We start from the raw sequence: 25,964 nt of genomic DNA on the forward strand, positions 1-25,964 counted from the left end.
TTTAATTATTTTCTAAAAAAGACACAAAATAAATGATTATAACGACACGAAATGAATTATTTTAATTTGGACTAAAACATTTAGAGAAAGGTTAGGAAAGGGGAAATTGACGAGACTCTGCTTCACCTAACTTGATTATCTAAGATGTGAAATGTACTCATTACTGAGTTTGGTTTTGGGGAGACACAATTAGATGTCTACAGCATGTGGGTTAGAGAGAGATATAGAGAAAGAAAAAATACTTGGGAATAATTGAGAAAATAGAGAGAGAAAGTGTTGAAAATTAATGTTAAAAGTACAAAAAATAAAAGGAAAAAAAATGATAACTCATCAGAAAGAGGGTAATAATGTCAAAAAGTACAACCTTTGAATAGAAAGAGACATTGTATTTTGATTTACCCAAAAAGAAAAAGAGGCATTGTATTATAAGACAGATGGAATATTAATTTAGGAATGCATGCCAAAATTACGCATCGATCGGTGTAATTAATATTCATTTTAATTCAATAATTCTACTTTAAATTATTTTATCCAACACCTACAAGATGTTGGTTTGCGTTTGCCTATTGTTTAATACTTTGTATCAAGTTCCTTTCACCTTATCACATTCACTTAATACTTATTCTTATCAATATCAAACCATATCAAATTTTACCAAATTTGATGGATTTCTCATTTACATCAAATCTTCAAATAAATATGGAGTGCAAATCACCAAATGAATAAATTACAATTAAATATAGATACACCTTACTCTAAATAAATCAAATCAGAATGTGATAACATCACTTCATCTCTAAAAATTCTTATTTTGACTTTTTTTGCCAATCATTACTTTATTCAGAAGAAATTTTAGAGACAAGAAACTTTTTTTTTTCTTTTTTTTTGTTCCTACCGATTCATCATTTAAGCTAATCCTCTATTTTTATTTTTTATTTATTTATTTTTTGTTAATGAAAAACCATGAATGTAGACGATTCATTTTTTTTTGAATGAAAACCTAAAAGCAATAAAACGATAAATGTGTACAAACTTTTTGTACTTTGATTTTGCTTTTTCCCATACGGCTCAAACGTCAACAACACGTGTCTATAAATCTATCCTTTTTTTGTACTCTTCCTTTTTCTCCGTACATTCTTCCATAAATAGCCATTGCTCTCCTCTTTCAACTCTTTAACGATCATTATTTCTAAACACCCATTATTTTTCTTACCAAAAAAAAAAAAAAAAAAAAAAAACCATCTTTCCATTTTATCTATGTTCTAACTCTCAAAGTTATAGTCTTGCGAAGAATATTTCACAGAGTGTGAATATTATCAAAACAAAAATAAAGAAATGATGTACGAAAGGCATCATCAACAAGCGCGATTAGATGTGAGGAAGAATCACTTAATGAATAGTTTTACTGTTAATAGTGATACTATTAGTAATACTAATCATGGTAAAAGTGTCAAGGATTTCAGAAGATCAAGATCGTCGTTAGCAACGACTAATAACAATAACAATAACAATAATAATAAAACGAATACAAATAAGAAGAATGACGATCAAAATGAAAGGCTTGAGATTGTTGATTTAAGTGGAAGGTCCCTTGATTCTCTCCCTAATCCATCTATTAATCTTGCTGCTATCTGCAAACTTGATCTTTCCAATAATAATCTTGAGGTACTTTTCTTCTCCTTTAATTTTTTTTCCTATTGTTTTCTTTAGTTTTAATTTGTTATTATAAATATTATTGATATATATATATATATATATATATATATATATATATATATATATATATATATATATATATATATATATATATATATATATATGTATGTATATTTTTTTTATTTGGGTTGAATTTTATAATTTATATATATTTACTCTTATAATATTAGAATTTGAGTAATGATTATATTGGTAGAACTCTGAGTCTAAAATGAATTGAGTATTATTTACTTGATTATTTTTTGAAATTGTCATCGAGAGTCTCTTGTTATTCACCCGAAAAATGATTCATGTTTTTCGGCACTTTTTTTTGACACTTTAGTTTGATTCATGTTTTAGTCTTTTTTTGACACTTTAGTAATTTTTTTTAGTTTTAAATTATTTCGTTGCACGTTGATGATTTAACTTTTTGTTAATGATTCTCATTAATCCCTACTATAAATAAATAACAGAAGTAGAGATTTTTAGAATTTTTGCAACACAAATAATTTTTTTTGGAAAAATGTATATAAACTTTTGTTAAAATTATACTTTGTACTTCAAAATATGTAAATTAAAATCATTATATTGTCTATATGTACAAAGGAAATAATTAAAAGAAAATAAAATTATTTTAATAATAAAAATAAGATAAAAAAAAAATTATATACACCAAAACGAGGAAAAAAAAATCAAATCAAATAGGAAGAACAAAAAATAATATGAGAATTTAAGGGCGGGCCGGAGCCATCTTAATTGTAATAAAAATATCGTTAAATTGGCAATATATAGAAAAAGACCAGTAGCATATCATGATAAGCTTATCAAATCCCTCCTCCTTTTCACTTATTTTAACCATTTGCTTACCTAAGACTTTATTAGTTTTTAAAGATGATGATATTTATTTTGGATAGAGACAAAATTATAGCACTTCATAATTTTTGTTTCATATTGGCTAGTTTGAGTATTTTAAATGATTGACGATATATATATAAGTAAATTTTATTTAAGTCGAGGAAAATTGCTTCTTAGTGCAAATTACAAGTACACCTTTTTTGAACTAACAACTTTGCATTATGTAACTAGCTAGCTACTCACCTATATAATAGCATATGTATATTTATAATTTTGTATGTATTATTAAAATATCAATCTTTATATTATTTACTTAATAACAATTAAAGATATTAATAGTTAAAATTTTGTAAATGCAAATGTGATAAATAGGTACAAATCATACAATAGGCAATGGTGTATGTAAACGACATTATATCGTATTACTACTTACTAGTGAAGCTTTCACACTTCAAGAGCCTTCTTGACCCTTCCTATCCAAAACGAAGTTACTCGTATTAAATGTTCACTAAAATAAAAAGGTTAAGCAGTTTTCTTCTTTTTATCATCCCTACCTTATAAAAAGTAGAAAATAGCTCTTAGGAATAGTGTGCTACCAACTATACCCTCAAAAATATGTAAAAAATTGTGTACAAAAATATATATTTACTTTTTTACCCTCATTAATATGCTTACTCTCATTAATATATTTAATTGTTTTTTTTTCTCATTAAACATACCATCAATTAATACAAAGTTTTTTTAACAAAAACTTGTAATTTTTTTTTTTTAAATAAAATAATTATAATGTTTTGTACTTCATATGTTATTATTATTATTTAAAAAGGAAAAAAATTGTATGTACGAAGACTTTGTTTATTACCATGAGATGATTTATTTTTACTCCTTTGTGGTTGCTCTTCTTATTTACAATTTTGTTGTCCTTTAATTACAAACATTGTTAAGGTTTATTAGCTTTTTAATTGTACATTATTTGATGGCACGCACATAAACAACGTGGAATTTAAATGACATTCATATTAAATAATGATATTTGAGCAGATGTTATCAAGAGGTATAAATAACTTTAAAATCCTAAAATCGAGGGACATCGATGATAGAAAAAAAATGTATTAAAAATGGAGAGAATTTAAGAGGAAAAATATAACTAAGTGGCTATTATTTTAGTATTAGATATACATATAGATATTAGATGGTCGTAGAACATTGAACTTACATTATTAAGTTTATAGCTACAACGAACATTTCACATATTATTACTCCGTATGACCAAGCTCAAAAAAAAATTCGTTTGAAGAAAAATATATTAAGTATTATTGAATCATGCAAATCAATTAAGACTTCTAAACTAGCGTAAGATATGAAGGGATGCAAATCAATTAAATATTATTTAATAATAATTTTGAAGTAACACTGCTAAACTTTTGAGAGTTTTAAAAAATAATTGCATTAAAGATTTTGGTGGCTTTTTTATACTTCTACAAAACCACTATATAGGCACATAAACCAAATAGTACGTATTAAAACTAACAGGTCTACCACCCAAATCAAAGGTGTAACTATGCGCTAATACAACTTCTATGCAAGAGCTAACTCTTTCGCGCGCATCGCGCGCGTAGGATACCCTAGTAAAAATAAAAGTCTAAACTTTTTTAGTGTAATTCTAGATGAAACTTGTCACTATCTAGTCTAGAAATTAAAGCTATCAATTTCTGTTTTATATGATGACCGCTAAAATCTGAATTTTAATGACAATCGCTATATAAATTTACTCCAACAATTCCAAACAATTAGACGTCAACAATTGTCTTTCTAATCCTTATTCAATTGTTTTGAAACAATAGTATTGTAGCTTTAGGTTTAATTAATTTAATTGGCTAGTTAATTTTAGGAAAAAAATAAAATATATGCAGCCCTAAAGCTAAAAGTGAAAAGAATTGACAATAAATATACATTTATTACACCAATTTACTCGTAAATTGTCAATAAATTCTCAACTTAATACTAAAAAAGGAAGATATTAAATGCTTATATGCAGCCCTTAGGACTGCATATAGCATTACCCTTAATTTAATTGGCTAATCATCAATATAACTTTTGATAGTATATGTAATTAATTGATTGATTTGTTTGTTTTGGTTTGGTTTTCTCAATTCAAACTAGCCTTCTGGCCCGTGCAATGCACGACTTGTTCATAGAAAATTGCATTGAGAGATGAGTGAGAAAATACCAATAAATAATTATGAGTGTAATATGTAACTGAAAACATAATTAAAGAAATAAAAATTTTGGGACTTTAATTTTAAATGAGACTTAATAGAAAGAAGATGGAGGGACTAAAATCAAAGAGAGAAAATAAAAAGGTTGAATTAAAGAGGGGAGATGAAGATTAAGTGTTTAATGAAAGAGTTAAGAAGAATTGTATAATTAAAAATAAAAAATATAAAACGACATGTGGCACATTGAGTTGAAGAAGATGATAGGGAAGTGTAATAGAATAATGACATATGTCGTTTTTGGTTTGCTTTTTTAAATACTAAGTATAGATTAGTGAATTAAAATTCCTTCAATTTTTTTTTTTTTTAAAAAAAAAAATTAGTGAATTAAAAGAGAATAATTAATTGATTTATTGATTGTTTTGTTTTTAATGAAATGTAATTTAATATTGACAGAATATCCCAGAGTCAATGATAGCAAGGTTGCTGAATGTGGTAGTACTGGATGTGCACTCAAATCAATTGACTTCTCTGCCCAATTCAATTGGTTGTTTATCAAAGCTCAAGATCTTAAATGTTTCTGGTAACCTTTTAAGTTGCATTCCAAGAACCATCGAAAATTGCAGGTTAATTTCCTGATCTATTTCTCTCTCTCTCTCTTTTTTTTTTTCTTTTTTTTTTTTTTTCAATTTATTTGCTTTAATATTACAGAGTATTAATTAAACTCATAATTAATGCATGCATCACAAGTTTCACAACATAAAAGTTAGGAGAGTTTTATTAAAATACTAAAGGTATTGGTATAATATGAGTAACTAATAACAATATGATGTCATGTTAATCATATTAGGCGATTTATCTATGTAAGAAAAAAATTTCTATAGTAGTAGAATATTGAATTAAATTTAATGGGACTTCTTTTTAGATAGAAAATAATAATGTATTATACGCATGTTGTACTCCGTACAAAATATTAAATGTACACTTATACGCCTCGTATATGCACTAGAGTCAATATGTGACACTTTGAATTATAGAAGCGCATGTCACATATATGTTGCCCCAAAATTCTTTTGTCATACTTTTTCTGAGGTTATATACATATATAGTAATATTAGAGATGTAAGAATTATTGCTTATTTTCTAGCAAGAATTTATTGGATCATTTGGGACACATAGAAAAAAAGTATAAAATCATTTAATAAAACCTTTTAATAGCCTTGAAACTAAATTACTTGATTAAGTAATTCAATTGTTATGTTAAAATATACTCGTACAAGAATTACATTATTTAATTATATAATTGCGATGTAATAGTTGGATTCATAGGAAAGTTCAAAATCTTACATGAGATCAAGTTTCCGTGGTACTCATGATCTACTAAAAATCAAAATTTAACATCTCTATCTAAATCTCATTATGAAAAAGGGTAGTTATCAAGAATTTTTAATGTTGAATTTCTTATTTCTTAATGTAATTGATTCCATTTGATAGGAGCCAGCAAATCAGATTATCCAACAAGAACTTTCTCTACTTTCGTTAGTTGTAGGAGAATTGTCTACACTTTGTATGATTGTAATTAACAAATAATTGAGAAAATAATCAATCATCAATAATGATAAACTTCATTAATTTTCTATACTTAATAAGTACTCTTCTCTATCAATCAAACTACTTGTAGCTTTTTTTTTTTGACACAACTACTTGTAGCTGAAAAATTCGTTATTTTATAAATCGTAGCCAAGTATCTTGTATTTGCCTTCAATCTTTAATTTAAGGATTTAAATGCCTTACCATATTTTTCATTTTTTGAAAAGTATAATTGAGAGTTGAGTATATCAAGGAAATTGTAAAGAGACCGTAAATGAAGTAATTTAAGGGTACATGTCTTTCACCTGATATTCATTTACTCCGTATAAGAACTTACTTGAATTATGGTAGCTGAACTAATATTTTGAATATATGTTATTTGAATTCATTAATCCTTATCAAACTTTCTATGTATTTCTCTTATAATTATTGAAAATAAAGTGAATACAACATAATAATGAATGAGTTATATATAGGTTTGATTAGTTAATTTTTAGAGCAACAGTGTAATAGAAAAAAAAAAAAAAGCTCCATTAAGTGTTCAAGCTAAGGTAGTTACACACGTACTTCCAATTTTTTTACAGTATAGGGATGAAGGATGTAAAAATTCAAACAAATTACAAAGCCACAGGAAATAAAAAGAGTGTATATATATATAACAATCTCTTTCATAAATTAGACTTAGGCTTTCTATTTCACAAAGTATTGGGTAAGGCCGTTTCATAGTGAATATAAATCTAATATATAGTAGTATTCAATGACTTGTATGAAATTGCCCAAAATTTATATAAAATGTCCAAAAATTTAAATTTCAAAAGTCAATATGTTCAAAAGCTCATATATATATACCCATCTGAATCCGAAAAAATGTCGACCCAAACCCGATCTGAAACCAACTCTAGACCCGAGTATGAGACCCGAACTCGAACATGAACCGACCTGGAGATGACCCAACCCGAATGTTACCCGTAAATTATTGACCTGAACCAAACCCGACTTGAACCAAAATTGACCCAAACCCGTTTTAACCCGTCAAAACCCGAATTTAACCCGACTTGTTACTAACCCGACCTGAATTCAACCCGACCCGTTCTTTACCCGACCTATTACTTAGGTTACGACATTAACCCGAATTGACCCGACCCGAATTGACCCGACCTACTCTTGCCCGATCCAAACCTGACCCATTTACCCGAATTAAACTCACAAAATACTTTCTCCTCTCCTTCTTTTTTTACTTACTAAAGAGTATCTATTCCTAGCCCTTAAGATTTCGTTGAGCCATTTTCTTAATTAATTATTACTTTAAGATATGTGACAGGCTCATTGCTGGTAGTATACATGACATTTTATCTTGTACACCTCATTTTGTATTTTGTGTATCTTATATTATACATATCCTTTAATTACAGTTGACCAAGAAAACTATTGTTTGAAAATCTTACCGATTATACAAGAAATTGAGTTGGATCGACTAGAATAAATCTAGGGTGTAATAAAAATGTCCACATCAATCTTTTGTGGCTTCATTGTACTCTACATATGACGTACAATAGTACAAGTACGTTTTTAAAAATAGCCTACTTGATGTTAAAAAAATTAAAAAAATATCTAATTATTGTTGAAACATACTTTAATACAAGTATATGAAGTAATAAAAAACTGGCTTGCACGATTAATGCTTCATTTTGATCAAATCTTTCATTAAGGTGTAGATTAGTGTTAACTGTCGACCATGACTGTTTATAATAATATTCTTTGTTTGATCAATATCCTTCGATATTTTCTACTTATTTGGTGGAATATAAAATTCAAAGTTTTGAATAGTTTAGTATGTACTAGTAGTTTTCTTCAAACAAGTAAAATCAAGGTATCAATCTTTAAAGTCATATTCTATTTACTTTATTTTCACTTATCTTAAAAAATAAATCTATATTAATTCAAATTTCAAATAAAATTAGTCATTCAAATAAGATGAATTCTGAAAATTAAGTTTTGATAAAGGTTGATAAGGATTACTCGTGTCTAATTTTATAAATAAAATAAGGTCTAATAAGTAATTTATATAAGTTCTGGTAATATAAATAAGTTCATATTAGGTTGATAGTACAATTACCTTTTTTTTTTAGAACAATTACTCTAAATTGGATAATTAACTGCCAATAATCAAATAGGGATACATCAACCATTTTAGTTGATAAACATGAACTTACAATTTTAGGTTTATTAGAATATACTTATACCTTATTATTGGAATGATAAAGTTCCAACTCCTTCATTAAAAAAAAAAAAAAAAAAAAACTATTGAAATTTCAAACATGTTTAATTGTATAGAAGAGAAACCAAAAAAATATAATAGATTAGTTTAAAAAAAAAAAATTATATAGGTAGAGGTTTTTTTTTTCTTAGATTGATGTTCAAAGAACATGAAAGACATACTTAAAATTTTCTTTTGACTAGTTCAATCATTACCCAAAATATGAATGAATAAGAAAAACACAAACTTTTAAAAAAAACGGGTGTACAATGATTATTATACATCCATTATAAAGATAACCTAAAGTGATTAAAAGTTACCCTTGAAATGAATAAAAGTTACCCCAATATGCGTTAAAGTAACCCAATTCAAATAAAAATTATCTACGCTTTATTAGTAAAGAATCACATTTTAAATGACTAAAAATCAATTATTAGTGATTGAATGTAATTAAATTACCTTTATAAAACTTTTCTTGTTGTTGATTTATATAAAAATTGTATTATGTTTAAAGTTACCCAAAAAAAAGACACAAAGTTACCCTAAAATTAGCTAAAAGTTACCCTTATACTGCTCGATGTACACTAATATTAGTGTAAGCCGGATGTATACAAAAGTTTTTGTAAGAAAAGAGGAATAAAGCTGATAAATAATTTATTTGTTTTAATTATATTTTATATTTTTAAGAGATAAGCTTAGTGTTATTAGAATAGATTGTATAAATATTTTTTTACATAAAAGAATTTGTATTACATTTACAAAGATAAATACGTATGTGATTAGGTTGGTCAATCACGTTACACAGATACTTCTATATTCATTTGGTCTTGCATTATCTATTCAATTATATCTACTCATTATATTTCCTCAATTTCCTCCCTTTGTCATTTTTTTGTATATTTGAAAATAATAAAAAAATTAGAAAACGACGTATAGTTTGTCATGTTGATTGTTTTGTTCCTCTATTATAACATGTTGGTGTTCTTGAATCTTGACTGTATTCGTGCTTAACGTGGCCACATGGTTCTATAGCAATAAAATCAGTACAATTTAAGTTTAATAATTATAATGGAATTGTAATTAAGCAGTCATTAGGTAGCTAGGTCGGCTGATTAAATTTCAAAAGAATTGTTTTAAAACTTGGGGGTATCATCAACTACAACGTAACGAAAGTGTTGGCTATATAATCATGATATAATGATATAGAGTCGGCTCGTTTTGTGTGCGGTTGGCCACATCATGTAACACTGACTGAGTAACTCTTATAACACTAACAAAATAACCCCATGATGGCTGACTATATGGTGTGACTAGCTACATATAAGAGTTTGTGATTTTTATTAATTAAGTCCAATATGAAGTTACTAATTGTTATGTACCAGTTCATTTATTTAATAACACTTTAAGGTATAGTTGTTCATAGTATATGACGCATGTTTCTACAATTTCTAACATTTTCTTTCCTTTTGCATGAACAGATTACTAGAAGAACTAAATGCCAACTTCAACAAACTTACATTTTTACCAGACACAATTGGATTTGAGCTCTTAAATCTCAAGAAACTTTCAGTAAACTCAAACAAGATTGCCTTCCTACCATTTTCGATATGCCATGCAACGTCGTTACGTGTGCTAGACGTACGTCTCAATTGCCTTCGTTCGCTACCAGAAGACCTAGAAAACCTTATCAACTTAGAAATTCTCAATGTAAGCCAAAACTTCCAATACCTCGTCGAATTGCCCTACTCCATAGGCCTTCTAATGTCACTTGTAGAGCTCGACGTGAGCTACAACAAGATATCGGAACTTCCAACTTCATTAGGGTGTCTTCGGAAGCTTCAGAAGCTTCATGTTGAAGGAAACCCTTTGGTTTCACCTCCCTTAGAAGTAATGGAGCAAGGATTAAACGCGGTTAGGCAATACATGACCGAAAAAATTAATGGTTATCATCAAGATTCTCCTAAGAAGAAGTCATGGTTTAAGAACCTCAAGAAGTATGGGAACTTTTATGGTAATGGCAATGCAACTCCCGGTAGAAGGTCGTACGAAATCGAGCGAGGGTTTATGATGCCAGAGTATCGCCCCATTGATGCTCTTGCTTCACCAAGATATAACTTTGGTATGTTCTCTCCAAAAAGGTTTTTCTCTTCATCACCTCGCAAGAGTTTCACCAACTACTTCTCTAAGTTTCGATAAAAGGGATATATGCGTAGTATGATTTTAGTGGTTTTATGAATTTGGTTATGTGTGATCACATGTCAAATTAAAGGTTCACCACATGACGACGTATTATATCACTACCCTTTGTGGCTCCCGATAAGAAGAAAGGAAAAAACATTCCAAAGGTCGATTATAATGTATATACATTATATGGGTTTGGATTTCTTAAATATGTATACAAGATTTTGTGGTTTGGTACTTGATAACGTAGTACAAGTTGGGGTGTTTGTGACCCTTTTTACCTTGTCCAGTTTAACTATACTATTGGCTGTTCTATGGGAGCAAACAATAAATAAATATGAAGTACTTAATTTGTGTGCATGTATGTGTGTAGTGTGCTAGAACAAAATTGTTAGATGTGTGCGTTTTTTTTTATGTACTTTATAGATGTGACTATGTGAGATCAATCATTCACTTTAACACATTTTCGGGGTTGTTAATCCTTTTTTAATTCCTTTGATTGTGTAATGTTTTTTAACATACAATTTGAAAGATATGTTCGATTGAAAAATACTCGTATGTATAAAGCATGCATAATAAATACAAACTGCATATATGATCACAAATTCTTTTGCTTATAGTGAACAAAGAATGTCATTCTATCCATTTTCGCTTAATCTCATTGGCCTTTGATGTGTATTGTGTGTGTACACTCTTGATGAGTGTGTACCATGTTACATGGGAACGAAGCCTCTATTGGTATTAATATTTAAACCTTGTGAGAAACTTATCAATATGAGTTTCATAAATAAGTTCAATATCTTTTATTACTAAAAATTTTGAACTCCATGATTCCTCTTCAAAGATTTTCATACAAAATAATTCATTAGCCATCAATTGACAAATTGTTTCAATAAGTATGTGATCCACATACTAAACCAAATTAAAAAGACATGTGTATGTGTTATATTTACATTTCAAAATAAATATTTAAAAATTCTCATTAGCCATCAAACATATTTCTTTGGCTGAGTATTTATCCTGCTTGTTTTCGTGAGTTTTTACCTTTCTTGATGTGTTTTGCTCCGTTTACTAAATGGAGAATTGAGCTTGTATTGCAAAATTAGGCTAGATAGGATGCCAAATTTGATGGAATGGAGTGATAGATTGAAAAAAACAAACAATCCACACTTTGCATTAATGGAATAAAATGGAAATACAAGCCTCATTATAAATACTATATAGAAATAAGACACTAAAAATTAAGTGGGTGAAAATTCACTAATAGAATTAGTTATTCGTAACATTTAAACAAGGAGGGGATGATAATATGAGATTTTAAAGAGGTAGGGTATTTTAATATTACGTCGCACAAAAAAAAAAAAAAAAAACGTTAAAAAAAAATTGTCACGTGCTGATTAAACTCTCCTATTCTTGTTCCCGCCTGCCCACTATATATGCACACCCATTAATTTCCTTCCTTTAATATGCTAGTCAAGTTTATTTACGCGAGAAAGTAAGAATGGATGTAGAAGAGAGTAAGAATATTAAACAAGATTTTAGTGCTTGAAAATTGGAGTGCTTTCAAATGCTATGCTAAAAAAAGAGGGGAATTGTTAAGATATTTAGAATATATGTTTTGATATACCAGAATATTATAGGGTAGATATAGGATAGGATTATGGCATTATGTGATTCTAGCTTGATTGTTTCTTAATATACTACCTCCGATCCAAATTACTCGCAACTTTGGAATATTTTATATCTCACAAATAATACCCCAAATTTGCGAGTAATTTCGACCGGAGGTAGTATATATTTTCCAATTCAACTAAAATCAATACAAGGCTAATCTTTCACCGCATATAGATTTTACATGGTATCAGAGCCATTTTTTTTTAAACCATAACAATGGCAGGCGATGATCCGCCGCCACCACCATCTTCAAAAATTGAGCAAAATCCACCTTTTTATCGTGGAAAACAAAGAACTAGCATACATTTTCAAAGTCTTTCACAAAAGCAGAGTACCACTCTCTTGCAGCTATTACATGTGAGCTGAAAATGGTTGAAGGGTTTGTTACTTAGTCTTGGCATTCAGCATTCCAAGACTATTCCTTAGTTTTGTGATAGTCAATCGACATTACACATTGCCAAGAATCCGGTTTTCATGAAAGAACCAAACACATTGAGATATATAGTAACTTTGTTCAAGATGCTATTACCATGGTACAGTTGTGCCCTCTCATGTTACGACAAATTCTTAGTTGGAAGATATTTTTACAAGGCTCTTGGTAAATGATAGTTTGATTTCCTCTTGTCTAGGCCAAGTTGGGCATATATAATCCACAAAACGCTCCAACTTGAAGAGGCGTTGAGATATTTATAATATATGTTTTGATATACTAGAATATTATATGGTTGGCATTGGATAGGATTATGGCATTATTTGATTCAATTCTAGCTTGATTAAGGCCTTTACATTTGTACCCACACTTATTTATAGGGCTCCCAAGTGCCTAGATACTTATTCTCTAGGACCTTCTAACCTCCTCTAATGGAGGCTCCTAGAAGCTATCTTTTCTAGAGGCTTCTATGCAACTCATGCTATACAACTCGTATGTATTTACTTACCTACTTCCGAAGTATTTTACAAATCTCTAGCACTAAGAGTATGTACAAGAGAATCCTAAAATGTTCTAGTAGCTTCCAAGCGTACCTCAAACCTCCTAGTGCAATATGGACATTTGTTGACCCACCTTGGAAAACTGACTTCACCATGATGTTCATTGGGTCCAAAAACGATGGGCCACCAAGTTGGGCTCGTTTGAGCTCCAATTGAGCATCCAAAAGGACTATTGTTGTGATACATTTAATGGGCAAATTATAATATGCACCATGGTGCACCTTAAACTATGTGCTCCACCAATAGATTAACGCCACATATTAATTTGCTAGCTGCAGTTTTCATCTTTCAAATTCTCAGCTTTCTTCCTCTACTATTTCGCATGTCCTTCCCCTTTTCAATTATTTCCTAATTTCTCAATTCCTTCTCTTCAATTCTCTTCTTTTTTAATTCTTTTCTCATTTTTAATCATCATACACAATTTCTCTCTCCTCGATTTTCTCTCTCCTCAATTTTCTATCTCCTCAATTTTTCTCCATTGTTGATTCCTCTGTTTTTTTATTAAATTTGTTCATCACTGCTATTCATCGCGATGGATTTAATTTATGTACTTGAGGTTCTCGACACTACAGGTTAGATTTCTTATTGTATTTGATAATTATCGCTAATTAGGTTTTTTTTGTTGTTGATGTTAGTTATTGATTTTTCATTTTGCTGTTGTTTCTAATACTTTTTTTGAGTGATTGTTGATTTGAAGTGATTGTATAATTTTTAGGTTTAATTAGTTTTAATTTTATATAATTTAATTGATTAATTGATCAAACAATTGATTAATTTTAATTAAGCTGCTGAAATTTGCGAAGAGATTTTTATTTCTCATTGTTTTTTATTAATTTGTGATGAATTTGATCATTTGTTGATTAAACTATTAAACAATTCTGTTAGAATTTGTTTAATATGATTTTGAACATTCGCTTCATATTATCACTAATGCAGAATTTATGTGATTAATTAGTTGTCGTTTATCAATTATTGATTAATTTGAGATTTAATGTTAATTAAGCTGCTGAAAGTGTGTTGAATTTCATTTTTTATTTTAATTTTTTTTTTGATGATTTTCATTTTCATTTATAATTTAATTGTTGAATTGATGATTTAATATGTATTATATGAATATAATTTGTTTATATCATGTTTTTGAACATTTTGTTCATATAATTCGAGTGACGAACTTTTCATTTTATTTATTATCAAAATTGTTATTAGCAGTATCATATTATGAACACTGTTTCTATTTTTATGAACATTTAGGTTACTTTAATGAACCTTTCTGATTTACATAATTCTCTAAGCATATATAATATATGCTTTTTAAAAAATAATTGTAAACATAATTATGAACATTTTCCTGTATTTGAACTTTGTTGTTTTATTTTTGAACTTCAGTTATGGTTATTATGAACTGTGTTTGTTTATTACAGGTATAAGATATGAAGTCATTTATAAGGATAGTTTGAAGGTTGAGCAGCATTTTGAGCAGTGTCTTTAGGCGCGGAAGTTTTTGAAGGGTACCGGTGTTCAGTGGTTTGTGGTTACGGTTCAGAAGTTTTTGTAGGTGGTTCAAAGGTTTTTGTAAGGTGTTCAGTGGTTTGTGGTTGGGGTCTAGAAGTTTTTGTAGGGGTTCAGAGGTTTCTGTAGGGTGTTCAATGGTTTGTGGTTGGGGTTCAGAATTTTTTGTTGGGTGTACAGTGGTTTGTGGTTGAGGTTCAAAAATTTTTGTAGGGTGTTCAGTGGTTTGGGGTTGGGGTTCAAAACTTTTTGTAGGGTTCATAAGTTTTTGTAGGGTGTTCAGTGGTTTGTGGTTGGGGTTCAGAAGTTTTTGTAGGGGTTTAAAGGTTTTTGTAGGGTGTTTCGTGGTTGGGGTTGGGGTTCAGTGGTGTTTGTACGGTGTTTATTAGTGGTTTGTGGTTGGAGTTCAAAAGTTTTTTTAGGGGGTTCAGAGGTTTTGGTAAGGTGTTCAGTTGTTTGTGGTTGGGGTTCAGAGTTTTTTTAAGGTGGTTATAATGTTTTTAAAGGGTGTTCAATGGTTTGTAATTGTGGTTCAAAAGTTTTTGTAGGGGATTCAGAGGTTTTTGAGGTTGGTTTAGTGTTTCTGGTAGCCTATCATAAAATTCTAGGGGCTTATCAGAAGTTTATGGGGGCTTTTGTGTAGTTTTTGGTATCTTATCAGAAGTTTCCAGGGGATGTTCAGAAATTTCTTTTGAAGGTGTTCAGTAGTTGGTTTATAATTAAATATTAAACAACAAAAAAAGGAAATACATAATATCCAAATAAATTATTAATTCATACCAATATACTTGATAAAATTTATACGCAAATTATTACTTCATACAACACATATATATGAACTAAAAAGACAACGTATATGAACATCAAACATGAATTGTATGAACACAAAAATGAAGGTAAGGGATATGGAACGGTTAGTATCAAATTTGCTAATTTTATCGCACAATCACCGAAATTGGTCAAAAAGCTCCCAAAAAAAAAAAACAAATCTCCAATTTTTTTTTTTTATTTTTTTTAACAAAATACAAGAAATTATATTAAAGTGGATAGAGAAAGTTGATTTTTCCCCATTGCTAAAAATTTTAGAGCTTCTAGTAATTTAGAGGGAAACAAAAAATAATCTTAAAAAAAAAAAAAAAAAAAAGGAGAGAGAAAAATTGAAATGGGTTGTTGAAAATTTAAATAGGTTTTCAAAGAATTTAGAGGTAGAAAAAAAAGAATATCAAAATTCAATGGTAAAAAAATAAAAAATAAAAATGATTGGGCCTTTAGACTGTTGGGCGCGAATTTGCTGGGCTGGGCGGAGAATTGGGCCTGGTGCACCTATTTTTAGGTGCACCATGGTGCATGTAATACCAATTGCATTTAATGTCGTGTTCACTAGGAAACACAACACCTAAGCTAAATAAAAGCTCTATAGGGAGAAGGTGCTTAGCAGCATCCATTGACATCTCCTTGGCCCAAGTTGTTGCCTATCATCCATATGACCGCATTGACTCTAGCAAGACTATTGGACATGAATTGTGACAATAGTCTATTAACTCCATACCATTCCGATAGACGAGTAGACAAGACAGTAGTCCATTAAATCCTTTTCCATAAACATTTCCTTACTTCCACTATTCCATCAAAATATCTACTCCATTTCTATGCTAAAGTTCCTCTATTACGCTTTGTTTGGATAGCAAAGAAGGAAGGAAAAGAAGGGGAGGGAAAATGGAGGAAGGGAAGGGAAAAGAAAGGGAGGGGGAGGTGAGCTCCATTTTCCCTCCAAATCTCTCCAATTTTGGAGAGATTATGGTTATTAAAGAGAGAGGGAAAATGGATCCCTCCTTCTCCTTCCCCTTCCTTCCCCCAATCTTTTACCCAAATAAGAGATTTTGTCCCCCTCCATTTCTCTTCTCTTCTTTTCCTTCCATTTCTTCCTATCCAAACAAAGTGTTAAGGCGCTGTCATTTCCGTTCTTTAACTATCTTTATAGCCTCAGTATGCACAGGTAAATTGTATTTTTGCAGGTTAGAAGTATTATCCCAATTCCATCCATGTCACGAAGGCATGTCAGGAAGGTCTCCAAGGATGTTGATTTCCACAAGCCTTTTTTGCTTTATGTTTAGTGGATTTACTAGTTTAGTTGGTTGTAGTTTCTTCTATTTATTTTGTATCCTTAACACTTTGTAATTGCTCTTTATTTATGAAGTTCTCTTTGTAAAAAAAAAAATAAAAAAATAAATCCATACCATTCCATTCCAAATATCCCAAAAACAATCAACAGTTCCTTACTTCTGTAGTTGGTATTAAAGTGATCAGTGTGATCTATTGACAACATTTGTGCTTAAGAGAGTGATCAATTAATCAAGCTAACATAGTAACACTCTCACTATTGATGTCAACTACTACCAAAAACCCACTTAATCATGTCTTCTTGCAATCCTTTGGAAGTAATCCCAATTTTAATCCCAAAATAGAAAGAATTTCTTCAATATTTTCATTTCGTAAAAATCAAACACCCATTAAACTCACAAATTGTCTCTCAAATTCAATTCAATCAACCCACAAAATTGTTCATGAATTTGATCCCAATATTCCTGTTGAAGAAGCTGTAACTCCACCCAGTTCATGGTATTTTGATTCTTCTTTTTATTCCCTTGAAATTGATCGTGTCTTTTACAATGGATGGCGAGTAGTAGGTAATTCACCCAATTTCCTCTCATTTTATTTTGTAACCTGTTAAATTCTTGTATAAATTTCTGCAAATTTCGTATTTTTTTTGGCATAATTACAAAACAGAACCAGATAATTTTTAAAATTTCTGCAAAATGATGATGGTAAAATTAAATATGTGCTAGTATTGAAGCATTGTTAAAGAAGATTTTAGTGTTGGATAATTGAGGGTATTTTTTACATGGGTGTTAAGATTTTAGTCTTGTGAAGTGATAACCAGATTATGAGGGTCATTCTGATGATAAAAGATGAACTTTTAGAACAAACATATTAGGAATATAAATATATAATGCTGGAAACCTTATCTTTGCTTAATTGGTTATGTTTGTAAGGCAGGCTTAATTGTAGGGAAGCTAGGGGAGTCACCACGACACCTTCACACTCAAATTCAATCCAATGAACCTAAATAATAACAACAACTAATCACCAACAAAAATCAGCTACAGTTGTAATATAAACACGACAATAGTAGGAAGATTAAATTGGCAAGTATTCACAGGAATTATACATGGAAAACCCCTTCAATGTGAAGTGTAAAAACGACATTGACAGATAATAGGTGTAGAAATCACTAAAACGTTGGTGTTTGTCGGACAAACCAGAGCTTCGTGCGACGATCCAACTGTCTATAAAGAGGTCCTATGTGTCTTCAACAAAAGCTGACAACACGATCTGATGGTTGAATTTCCGGCAACAGTCAGTTTTTTGGAAGTTGTCTCTGAAAACCTCAAAATGAATAAGCTCAAAAACCCGTGCTCCCATTCTCTCTATTTTTGTGTGTATATTGTCTTAATATTCACCCTCTCACTTGCTGACTTCTTTTTAGCAAGAATTACTTTACCAAAGCGTACTAAGCAAGCTTCAAATTAAGCCGGTAAAGCCCAATTTGGACTTAACCATACCTCAAAAAAAAAAAAAAAAAAAAAGTTGGTCTTAAACACAATAAGTAAAATGCCAAGCAAGTAGGCCATCCAAAATGGACAAAATAAAACACATGTTAGTGAGACTTGGGCTGGACGCCTTGACCCACAACATTAATATAGTAGAGGGAGGAAAACTGTGATCTTGTCTGTGTTCGCGATATAGTAACAGTGTTATGCATTATAGTGTACTCGTAGATTGGTTAATATATGCTTATTTCTGAGATATGGGTATGCTCCCATTGCTTGTAAGGGCTTCTAGGATTAATATTAACTTTGGAGAATCAGTGATGTCTAAGTATGAGAAATTATCTCTTTGGCGAGTTATACTGGAATTATTAGTTTCTACTGAAAGTCTAAAAAAGAAGTATGTATCCTTGATTCCTTGGTCCTAAAGGACAAAGATAACATAAAAGATATCTAATGAGTAGATATTTTCCTATGTTATTTAAGGCTTTTACAGGAAGTGGAAGCTCATGTAGCTTTCTGTTGCCAGGCCAAAGCATGTGTGTAGACCAAAATCCTTAAAAGTAAAAGAGAATTTATGTACAGAAGGCGGAATTTCAGAACTCCCAAATTTAGCTGCTGCTGCTAAACTTGGGGATGATGCCATTTTCTTAGCTCTTATTGGTCTTTGAGGAAGTCAGTAGGCATTTATCTATTTTGGATGATATTCTGTAGTATCTGTATCCGGTTTTGTCATTGCTGTTCAGTTTGTTTGGTAAGAATTGGAATATTATTAGGAGTTGTCTATGGAGCAAAAGTTTGCAGTGTAGAATAATATATTGTATATTGCACACGATGTTTGTCAACAATACTTTCTTTTCAATGAAGGAATGCAACTGAATTGATGTAGTTTAAGTTTCATAAGAAATCATACAGATATCCATTTTGGTCTTTCCAGTAATTAAATTCAGAGTAGGAATTTGGCTACTTTTGCTTATTACTTATTCTTTATATAGCTCTTTTGATAGCTAACCCTTGACAGTCAATATTGAATCATTAAAAGCTACTAAAACAGCTGAGCTAGACCCTTAATCAGCTTAAGTTTTATAACTTCATGATTTATCTTTTATAGAAAAAATGTTATATAATGTATATTTAAAAGCAATACAGAGATAAATGAGCAAAAGGCATGAATAAAGGACTCTGTATTTCAAGCTGAAAGTTGAAAGTACTTTATAGAGAGTTTAGGTTAAATAGGTTTTAAGTGTTTACTCTTCTTATCATCCTTCAAATGCATGTGAATATATTCTGTAGAGAAGTATGACTATCATTATTTATTATAAATTAATGGTAATGATGTCGCAATCTTTATCTTGACCTTATAGGTTGCATTGATCAGATAAAGAATCCTCATGATTATTTCACTGGCAGGTGCGATTTTCTTTACTGTCATTTGTGTGTGTGTGTGTGTGTGTGTGTACTGGTTGGGGGTGAGGGAGCATTCTACGGTTACTAATTTTCTGACTATCACCCTGGAAACAAACTACTTAAAATTTATTATTAACCATGGCAGATTGGGGAACGTGGAATATGTGATATGTCGAGATGCTGGTGGTGAGATTCATGCATTTCATAATGTTTGTCGCCATCATGCTTCCGTTCTTGCTTATGGAAGTGGTAGAAAAACCTGCTTTGTTTGCCCTTATCATGTGAGTTTCACTCCCATCCCAGTTTCCTATAGTATCACTTCTCATTGTTTTCAGCTCCTCGGGGAGGGCCTAAGGCCTTGTAAAATGCAAGTACTTAAATCTTTTAACAATAGAAACAAACATAGAATCCTTATACATTTGACCATGGAAACTCAGAACCATGAATCATAGAATGTTAGGCAATTTGCAAGAGGAAACATTTAGCTATCTGCCTCAATCTTATATCTAATTGGTGTGCTCTACTTTTTTAGATAACTGATTGAAAGTGCTCTGCTACATATGTTCCTAGACATGTTTATATGCAAAACTAGCTAACATAAACATAATGTCTCTGTCCATGACAGCTTCAGTGTCTGTAACATGACTTTCTACCATCTGCAAGTTGTTTTTTTATGTTGACCTTGAAACCTCCCATAACTGGGCTTTTCAGCATAGATATCAGTAAGAGTGAGGTAAATTATCTTCTACACGACCAATCGATTGGCTTGTTATTGATTTGGGCTCCATCAGAAATCATTGAGTCCTCCTGTACGGAAAATTTCTTTCATATACTTATCTGTGCTTGACTTTGACTTCTGTAGTTGTTGTGTTATCTAACTTAAAATTCCAGTATAAAACTGAGGTATATAAGATACCCAGGCAAAATCCTTAATATTCTTCTTCAAGTCATTTTGGCTGCTAATGTTTCAAGATGCTAGTTTGATTTTATTTTTAAAATATGGCGTAATAGGAACTACCATCAAGTCATCATATTATGTTTCACTCTTAGTCAATAGTGCCTCAGACATCAATGCAACTTTGCAAGGCAGGAAACTTGATCAAAATTTCTTCTCAGAAATTGACTCCTAGACCTTTTTCCCAGTAATATGCCTACTTTTAGCCACTTTCCATCCCTGCTGTTTCTCTATCCTTTCCCTTGTCCTGAATGGGTCACTGAGCTTCACTCTGGTTCAATGATGTACCGGTGGTTCCACCACAGGAGATGCATCATAACTTCTTAAAAACCTTGTCAAATCTGTTACAAATCAATTATCCAGAGTATGCCACATTAATAAATGCTTGCATGTCTTTGTAGACGTTAATTCAGGTTGGCAGACGTGAAACTTGCCACAGTATATGGATCAAATGCATTTTTCTCTTTGATTGTAGTGAATATCTTGTTTTAACAATTTTTACTTCTCTAGCAGATCAGAGTTTGTTACTTTGACCTACATATCCTAGTGACTCTCTTTTTCTTTGTTTATCTATCTGTCAAATTTGTTTTTAATTTTTTAAAGTTTTTTGTTGGCAATTTTTTTCCAAGATCAAAAAGGTTTGTTCGACAACCAAAAAATCCCTTATTTAAATGGTATAATAACCTCTATTTATTCAAAGATTTTTGCATAATTTTTTAGGGATGGACATATGGCTTAGAGGGAAATCTCCTGAAGGCTCAAAGAATTACTGGATTGCGGAATTTTGACCCTAAGGTATGCAATATTTCTTAACTTGATGTTTGCCATCTTAATTTTCTTTCCTATAATGATTTTCAACTTTGTTTTTAGGAGTATGGACTTGTACCCATAAGTATTGCTACATGGGGGCCATTTATTGCTATCAACCTAGGTGTTTCCAAGAAGGAAGTTGATTTTGGAAGTATGGAGAATGACTGGCTTGGCAGTTCAGCTGGCTTGCTTAGTTCTAATGGAGTTGACACCTCTTTGAGTTACATTTGTAGACGTGAGTACACCTTAGAGTGTAACTGGAAGGTCTGAGCTTGCAGTTAGATATTGTAACACTCCTAATTTTTGTTTAATTAAATTTAGTCTCTCTTTGAGACACAAAGCTTGTTTCTCTTTCTGCTGAATGCAAAGAAAAAAATCTTTTACAGGTCAACTACATTTTGCATTAATTGACTTATTGACTTGTGTTAGTATTTTGTGCTTGCTTCATTTGTCCTATTTCAGGTATTTTGTGACAATTATTTGGATGGTGGCTATCATGTTCCATATGCACACAAAAATCTTGCTTCTGGACTTAACTTGGACACATATAGCAGTGAAGTATGGTCATTATTTCTCTTATATAGTATATGATTTTACTTGCAATTCTTAGGTGGTTTACATATGCCACCCAAGAGATATATAACATATATTGATCATAGTTCATTGCATTAGATTTTTGAAAAAGTTAGCATCCAAAGATGTGCAAGTGGAGGTGAATTTGACAGGCTTGGATCGAAAGCACTCTATGCATTTGTTTATCCTAACTTCATGATTAACAGGTGAATATGTCTTTCATTTAAGCAGTTGCTGTTGCTCCATTTCTTACAACTCTACTTTCTGCATATTTTAACTTCCTTGAGACCTGGACCTCTTTTTCATGTACTTCTAATTTAATAGGTATGGCCCTTGGATGGACACCAACCTTGTTGTCCCATTGGGACCACGGAAATGCCAAGTCGTGTTTGACTACTTTCTTGACGTGTCGTTGAAGGTGAGATTTCTTCTTTAGAGTTTTATACTCATATGCTGTTTATAATGGAAATATACGACAGCAATCTCCTGTGAAAAACTAAGTTTATGTTACCTTTGTTCAATAAGTGACTCAAAGAAGTATGTTGCTGTCAACCACCCACAATTATCTATGAACCTTGACAATCCAACAATCCTACTACTCTCTCCGTTCTCGAAAGAACGACCCATTTGTGTTGATTTCGCGGGTATTAAGAAAGTTAAATAAAAAGAAGTAAAAGTATATTGGAAAGATAAATTTACATGGGGTTTGTAAAAAAGTAGAGAGAGAAAGTAATAAAAGTACATAGAGAAACAAAATTTTCTATGGGGAAGATAATTTTGCACAAATATTATTGCAAATTGGTGGAGATTTTAATGCAAATGAGTCATTCTTTTTGGGACTAAAATTAGGTCAAATGGGTCGTTCTTCGTAGTACTATTTATGTGCCTATAGGTATGTTTAATACCAACAAGAGTTGGCTCAAGTGGTAAGCAACTTGATGTCGCTTAAGGGAGGTCTCGGTTTCGAGTCTCACCGTATGCAGAAACTCTTGCTGGGAGACTTACTCACCATAAGCCAGGTGTGCTATCTGAGTCGGATTCGAATGTAGTCAGAGCTAAGCTCCGGTGAACCGGGTGGGCAACCTTAAAAAAAACTATAGGTATGTTTAATAAAAAAAATAAAAAAGAGTGGCTATGTAGGTATGTTGTTGCCCTCAACAATTTTATTGATCTATTTTGGGTATTATGCCGGATTGCTGTTCATATGAGATTGCAATTTGCATGCATCGGTGATTCGCACTGGGTTTGAGGTATATCTCTGGAGGATCTTTAATTTTACCAAAAGATGAAAGCATGCGATTTAAGAGTTTGCTGTTTAAAATGTACTTGCTGAGTGCAGGGTATGCTCATATATTTGTTGTTTATTGTAGGATGATAATGTTTTCATTGAAAAAAGCCTAAAAGACAGCGAAGAAGTACAGGTATGTGAGAACTGTTCTAGTTTTGTTGTGAATATATTCACGATCGTTCCTTTCCTGGACCCCCCTAGGCTTGAAAAAGTAATGAAGGGATTTAGAAATGACCTATTGACATTATATCTATAAAAACTTCAGATAGAAGATATCATGCTGTGTGAAGGTGTTCAGAGGGGTCTTGAATCACCTGCATATAATATTGGAAGATATGCACCTACTCTCGAGAAACCGATGCACCATTTCCATTGCTTGCTATACAGCAACTTAACTGGACAAACTCTTCAATATTAGGTAAATTTTTGAGGAGCTCCTACTGAATGCAACGGTTGTGCCAAGAAGTGATGTGTTATATATGAAGTTTATTAGTATTGTACTCGGTCTCTCATTAGGCTCAAAGAAGTAAGATCAGATTGAAAAACAGTCCTTTAAGCCTAATTTTTAAGTTTTAGAATTTGTTTAATATTTTGCAGCTTGAAATCTGTACAGCTTTGATTATGTTGAAAATTGAACATAGATGCATGTGTTTATGTAAGGGTCATTTGGTTTGTACACTAGTATGTATCACCTTCTTCGGTTGAAGAATTGAATGTGGTGTTCTTGCTGTGCCCTGTTGGAAATGAGTGCTTCCTCACTTCTGCTTGCAGAAACAACCTCAAAATATTCTGCAGCCCCATATGGTGGAAGCGCTTGTTTTTGCTCAAGATTGGTTTCACTTCTCCTGCTCCTCTCGTAATTTATAATTCATGAAAACTTGCCTGAATTAAAGGATATGGAGGATGGTAAGATCTTCTCAATCAAAGTTTAAAATGGCAATTACTTTATACTTTTATTTTTTAACCCTATGTTTATATATTTCTCTCCTTATTTGGTGTCAAAAACACACCCGACCCGAAAGGTTCATCTAAAATTAAACTGTTTTCGAACTGGTTTAACCCGCGAATTTTTTATCCGAATTCGATCTGGAGTCAACTCGAAGTTAACTCATAACCGACTTCACCTGGTAATGTATGGTCCAAACCCAACTTGGAATCGACTCATAGTTAATCCGAAACTATTAAGACCCGATAATTCAAGATCCAAATTCGATCTAATCTGAAACAAAATCTACCCGAAACCATTTTGACCCTAAAAGTATCTCTTTTTACCCGACCTCTATTTACCCGACTTGAAACATCCTTTGACCCAACTTAACCCGACCCAAAACTACTCATGATTAATTTTTACCCGACCCTTTTAATTAACTTAATCCAAAAATTTTCATGACCATCCTCTCCAACCATTTTAAGTTGTGGGGTTCAAGCTAAGTTATAATTAGGAAAAGTGAGACATAGACTATCATATTTACTTATATATCCTTTGCATTCGTCTAACTAAGCTAACAAACTATAATTACATCCAAGAGCCCATAATTTCACACATCTAAATATTCTACATTCCTACAACATTGCAAACTAAAAGCTCATGGATGACCAAAAATGGAGTGGAAATAAATTGATATATTGTTAATATAAGGAAAACCGTGCCGCAAAGAAATGACAATGTTGAATGGAGTCAACATATTAGGGACAATACAAATGTACAAATTGTCATTGATTGATATTAGTGCATGGATTAGGGACGATACAATGATCATTGATTGATATATTTAGACAATTAGTCTATGATTTTGCACTCTAAAGTCAAACAATCCAATATTATCATTATACCATGAAATATACTTCCTAAAATCTATAAAATTTGAAGTTTATGACACTAAATATGTATATATGTTATATTAATGTGATTAGGTGTATTATATTCACGATTTTGATGAATCTGAATTTATCTTAATTTATTTCAACTTAATTGAACTTATCTGAATTTATTTCAACATATGTTACATATATGGATTTATCTGAATGTATCTGAAATAATCTAAATTTAATTATTTGAATTTATCTTAACTAATCTTAATATATCAAAACTTATCTAAACTTATATGATATTATCTGAACTTATTACACAAAGTCTTATATGTGGCTGGTCACAGCGTGTGACTGGGGTTACTTTATTAGTGTAATCGCGGTTACTTGATCAGTGTTAAAGGGGTTACTTGATCAGTGTTAAAGGGGTTACTTCGTTAGTGCTATAGGGTTACTCAGTGTTATAGGGGTTACTAAGTTTGTATTACAGGGGTTACTTGGTCAGTTCGTTTTATATGGGTTATTTTTTTTTTAAAATAAGTGGTTA

At 31.0% G+C, this 25,964-nt stretch overlaps 2 protein-coding genes across 3 annotated transcripts; both read left to right on the plus strand.

Annotated features, from left to right (window-relative positions):
- The first annotated feature begins 1,335 nt into the window (after window positions 1–1,335).
- On the plus strand, window positions 1,336–11,240 carry LOC145634657 (plant intracellular Ras-group-related LRR protein 6-like). The gene is made up of 3 exons (XM_081686060.1): window positions 1,336–1,665; window positions 5,223–5,392; window positions 10,092–11,240. Exons 1-3 carry the CDS (start codon window positions 1,336–1,338, stop codon window positions 10,807–10,809), a joined length of 1,218 nt encoding a protein of 405 aa, XP_081542186.1. The 3' UTR covers window positions 10,810–11,240.
- Window positions 11,241–15,357: 4,117 nt separating this feature from the next.
- LOC145635912 (choline monooxygenase, chloroplastic-like) lies at window positions 15,358–24,284 on the plus strand. Of its 2 annotated transcripts, XM_081687288.1 has the most exons (10): window positions 15,359–17,654; window positions 19,940–19,985; window positions 20,128–20,263; window positions 21,658–21,732; window positions 21,808–22,011; window positions 22,210–22,305; window positions 22,420–22,526; window positions 22,645–22,738; window positions 23,691–23,741; window positions 23,874–24,284. In XM_081687288.1, the coding sequence occupies exons 1-10, from the start codon at window positions 17,351–17,353 to the stop codon at window positions 24,024–24,026; spliced, it is 1,266 nt and encodes a 421-aa protein (XP_081543414.1). In that variant the 5' UTR covers window positions 15,359–17,350; the 3' UTR covers window positions 24,027–24,284. The 2 variants fall into 2 exon arrangements, with proteins under 2 accessions (XP_081543415.1, XP_081543414.1); XM_081687289.1 differs by lacking the exon at window positions 21,808–22,011 and having other exon boundaries at window positions 15,358–17,654.
- Window positions 24,285–25,964: the final 1,680 nt, after the last annotated feature.

Source organism: Chenopodium album, chromosome 6, assembly GCF_948465745.1.
Source record: "Chenopodium album chromosome 6, dcCheAlbu1.1, whole genome shotgun sequence".
Taxonomy (NCBI): Eukaryota; Viridiplantae; Streptophyta; class Magnoliopsida; order Caryophyllales; family Amaranthaceae; genus Chenopodium; species Chenopodium album.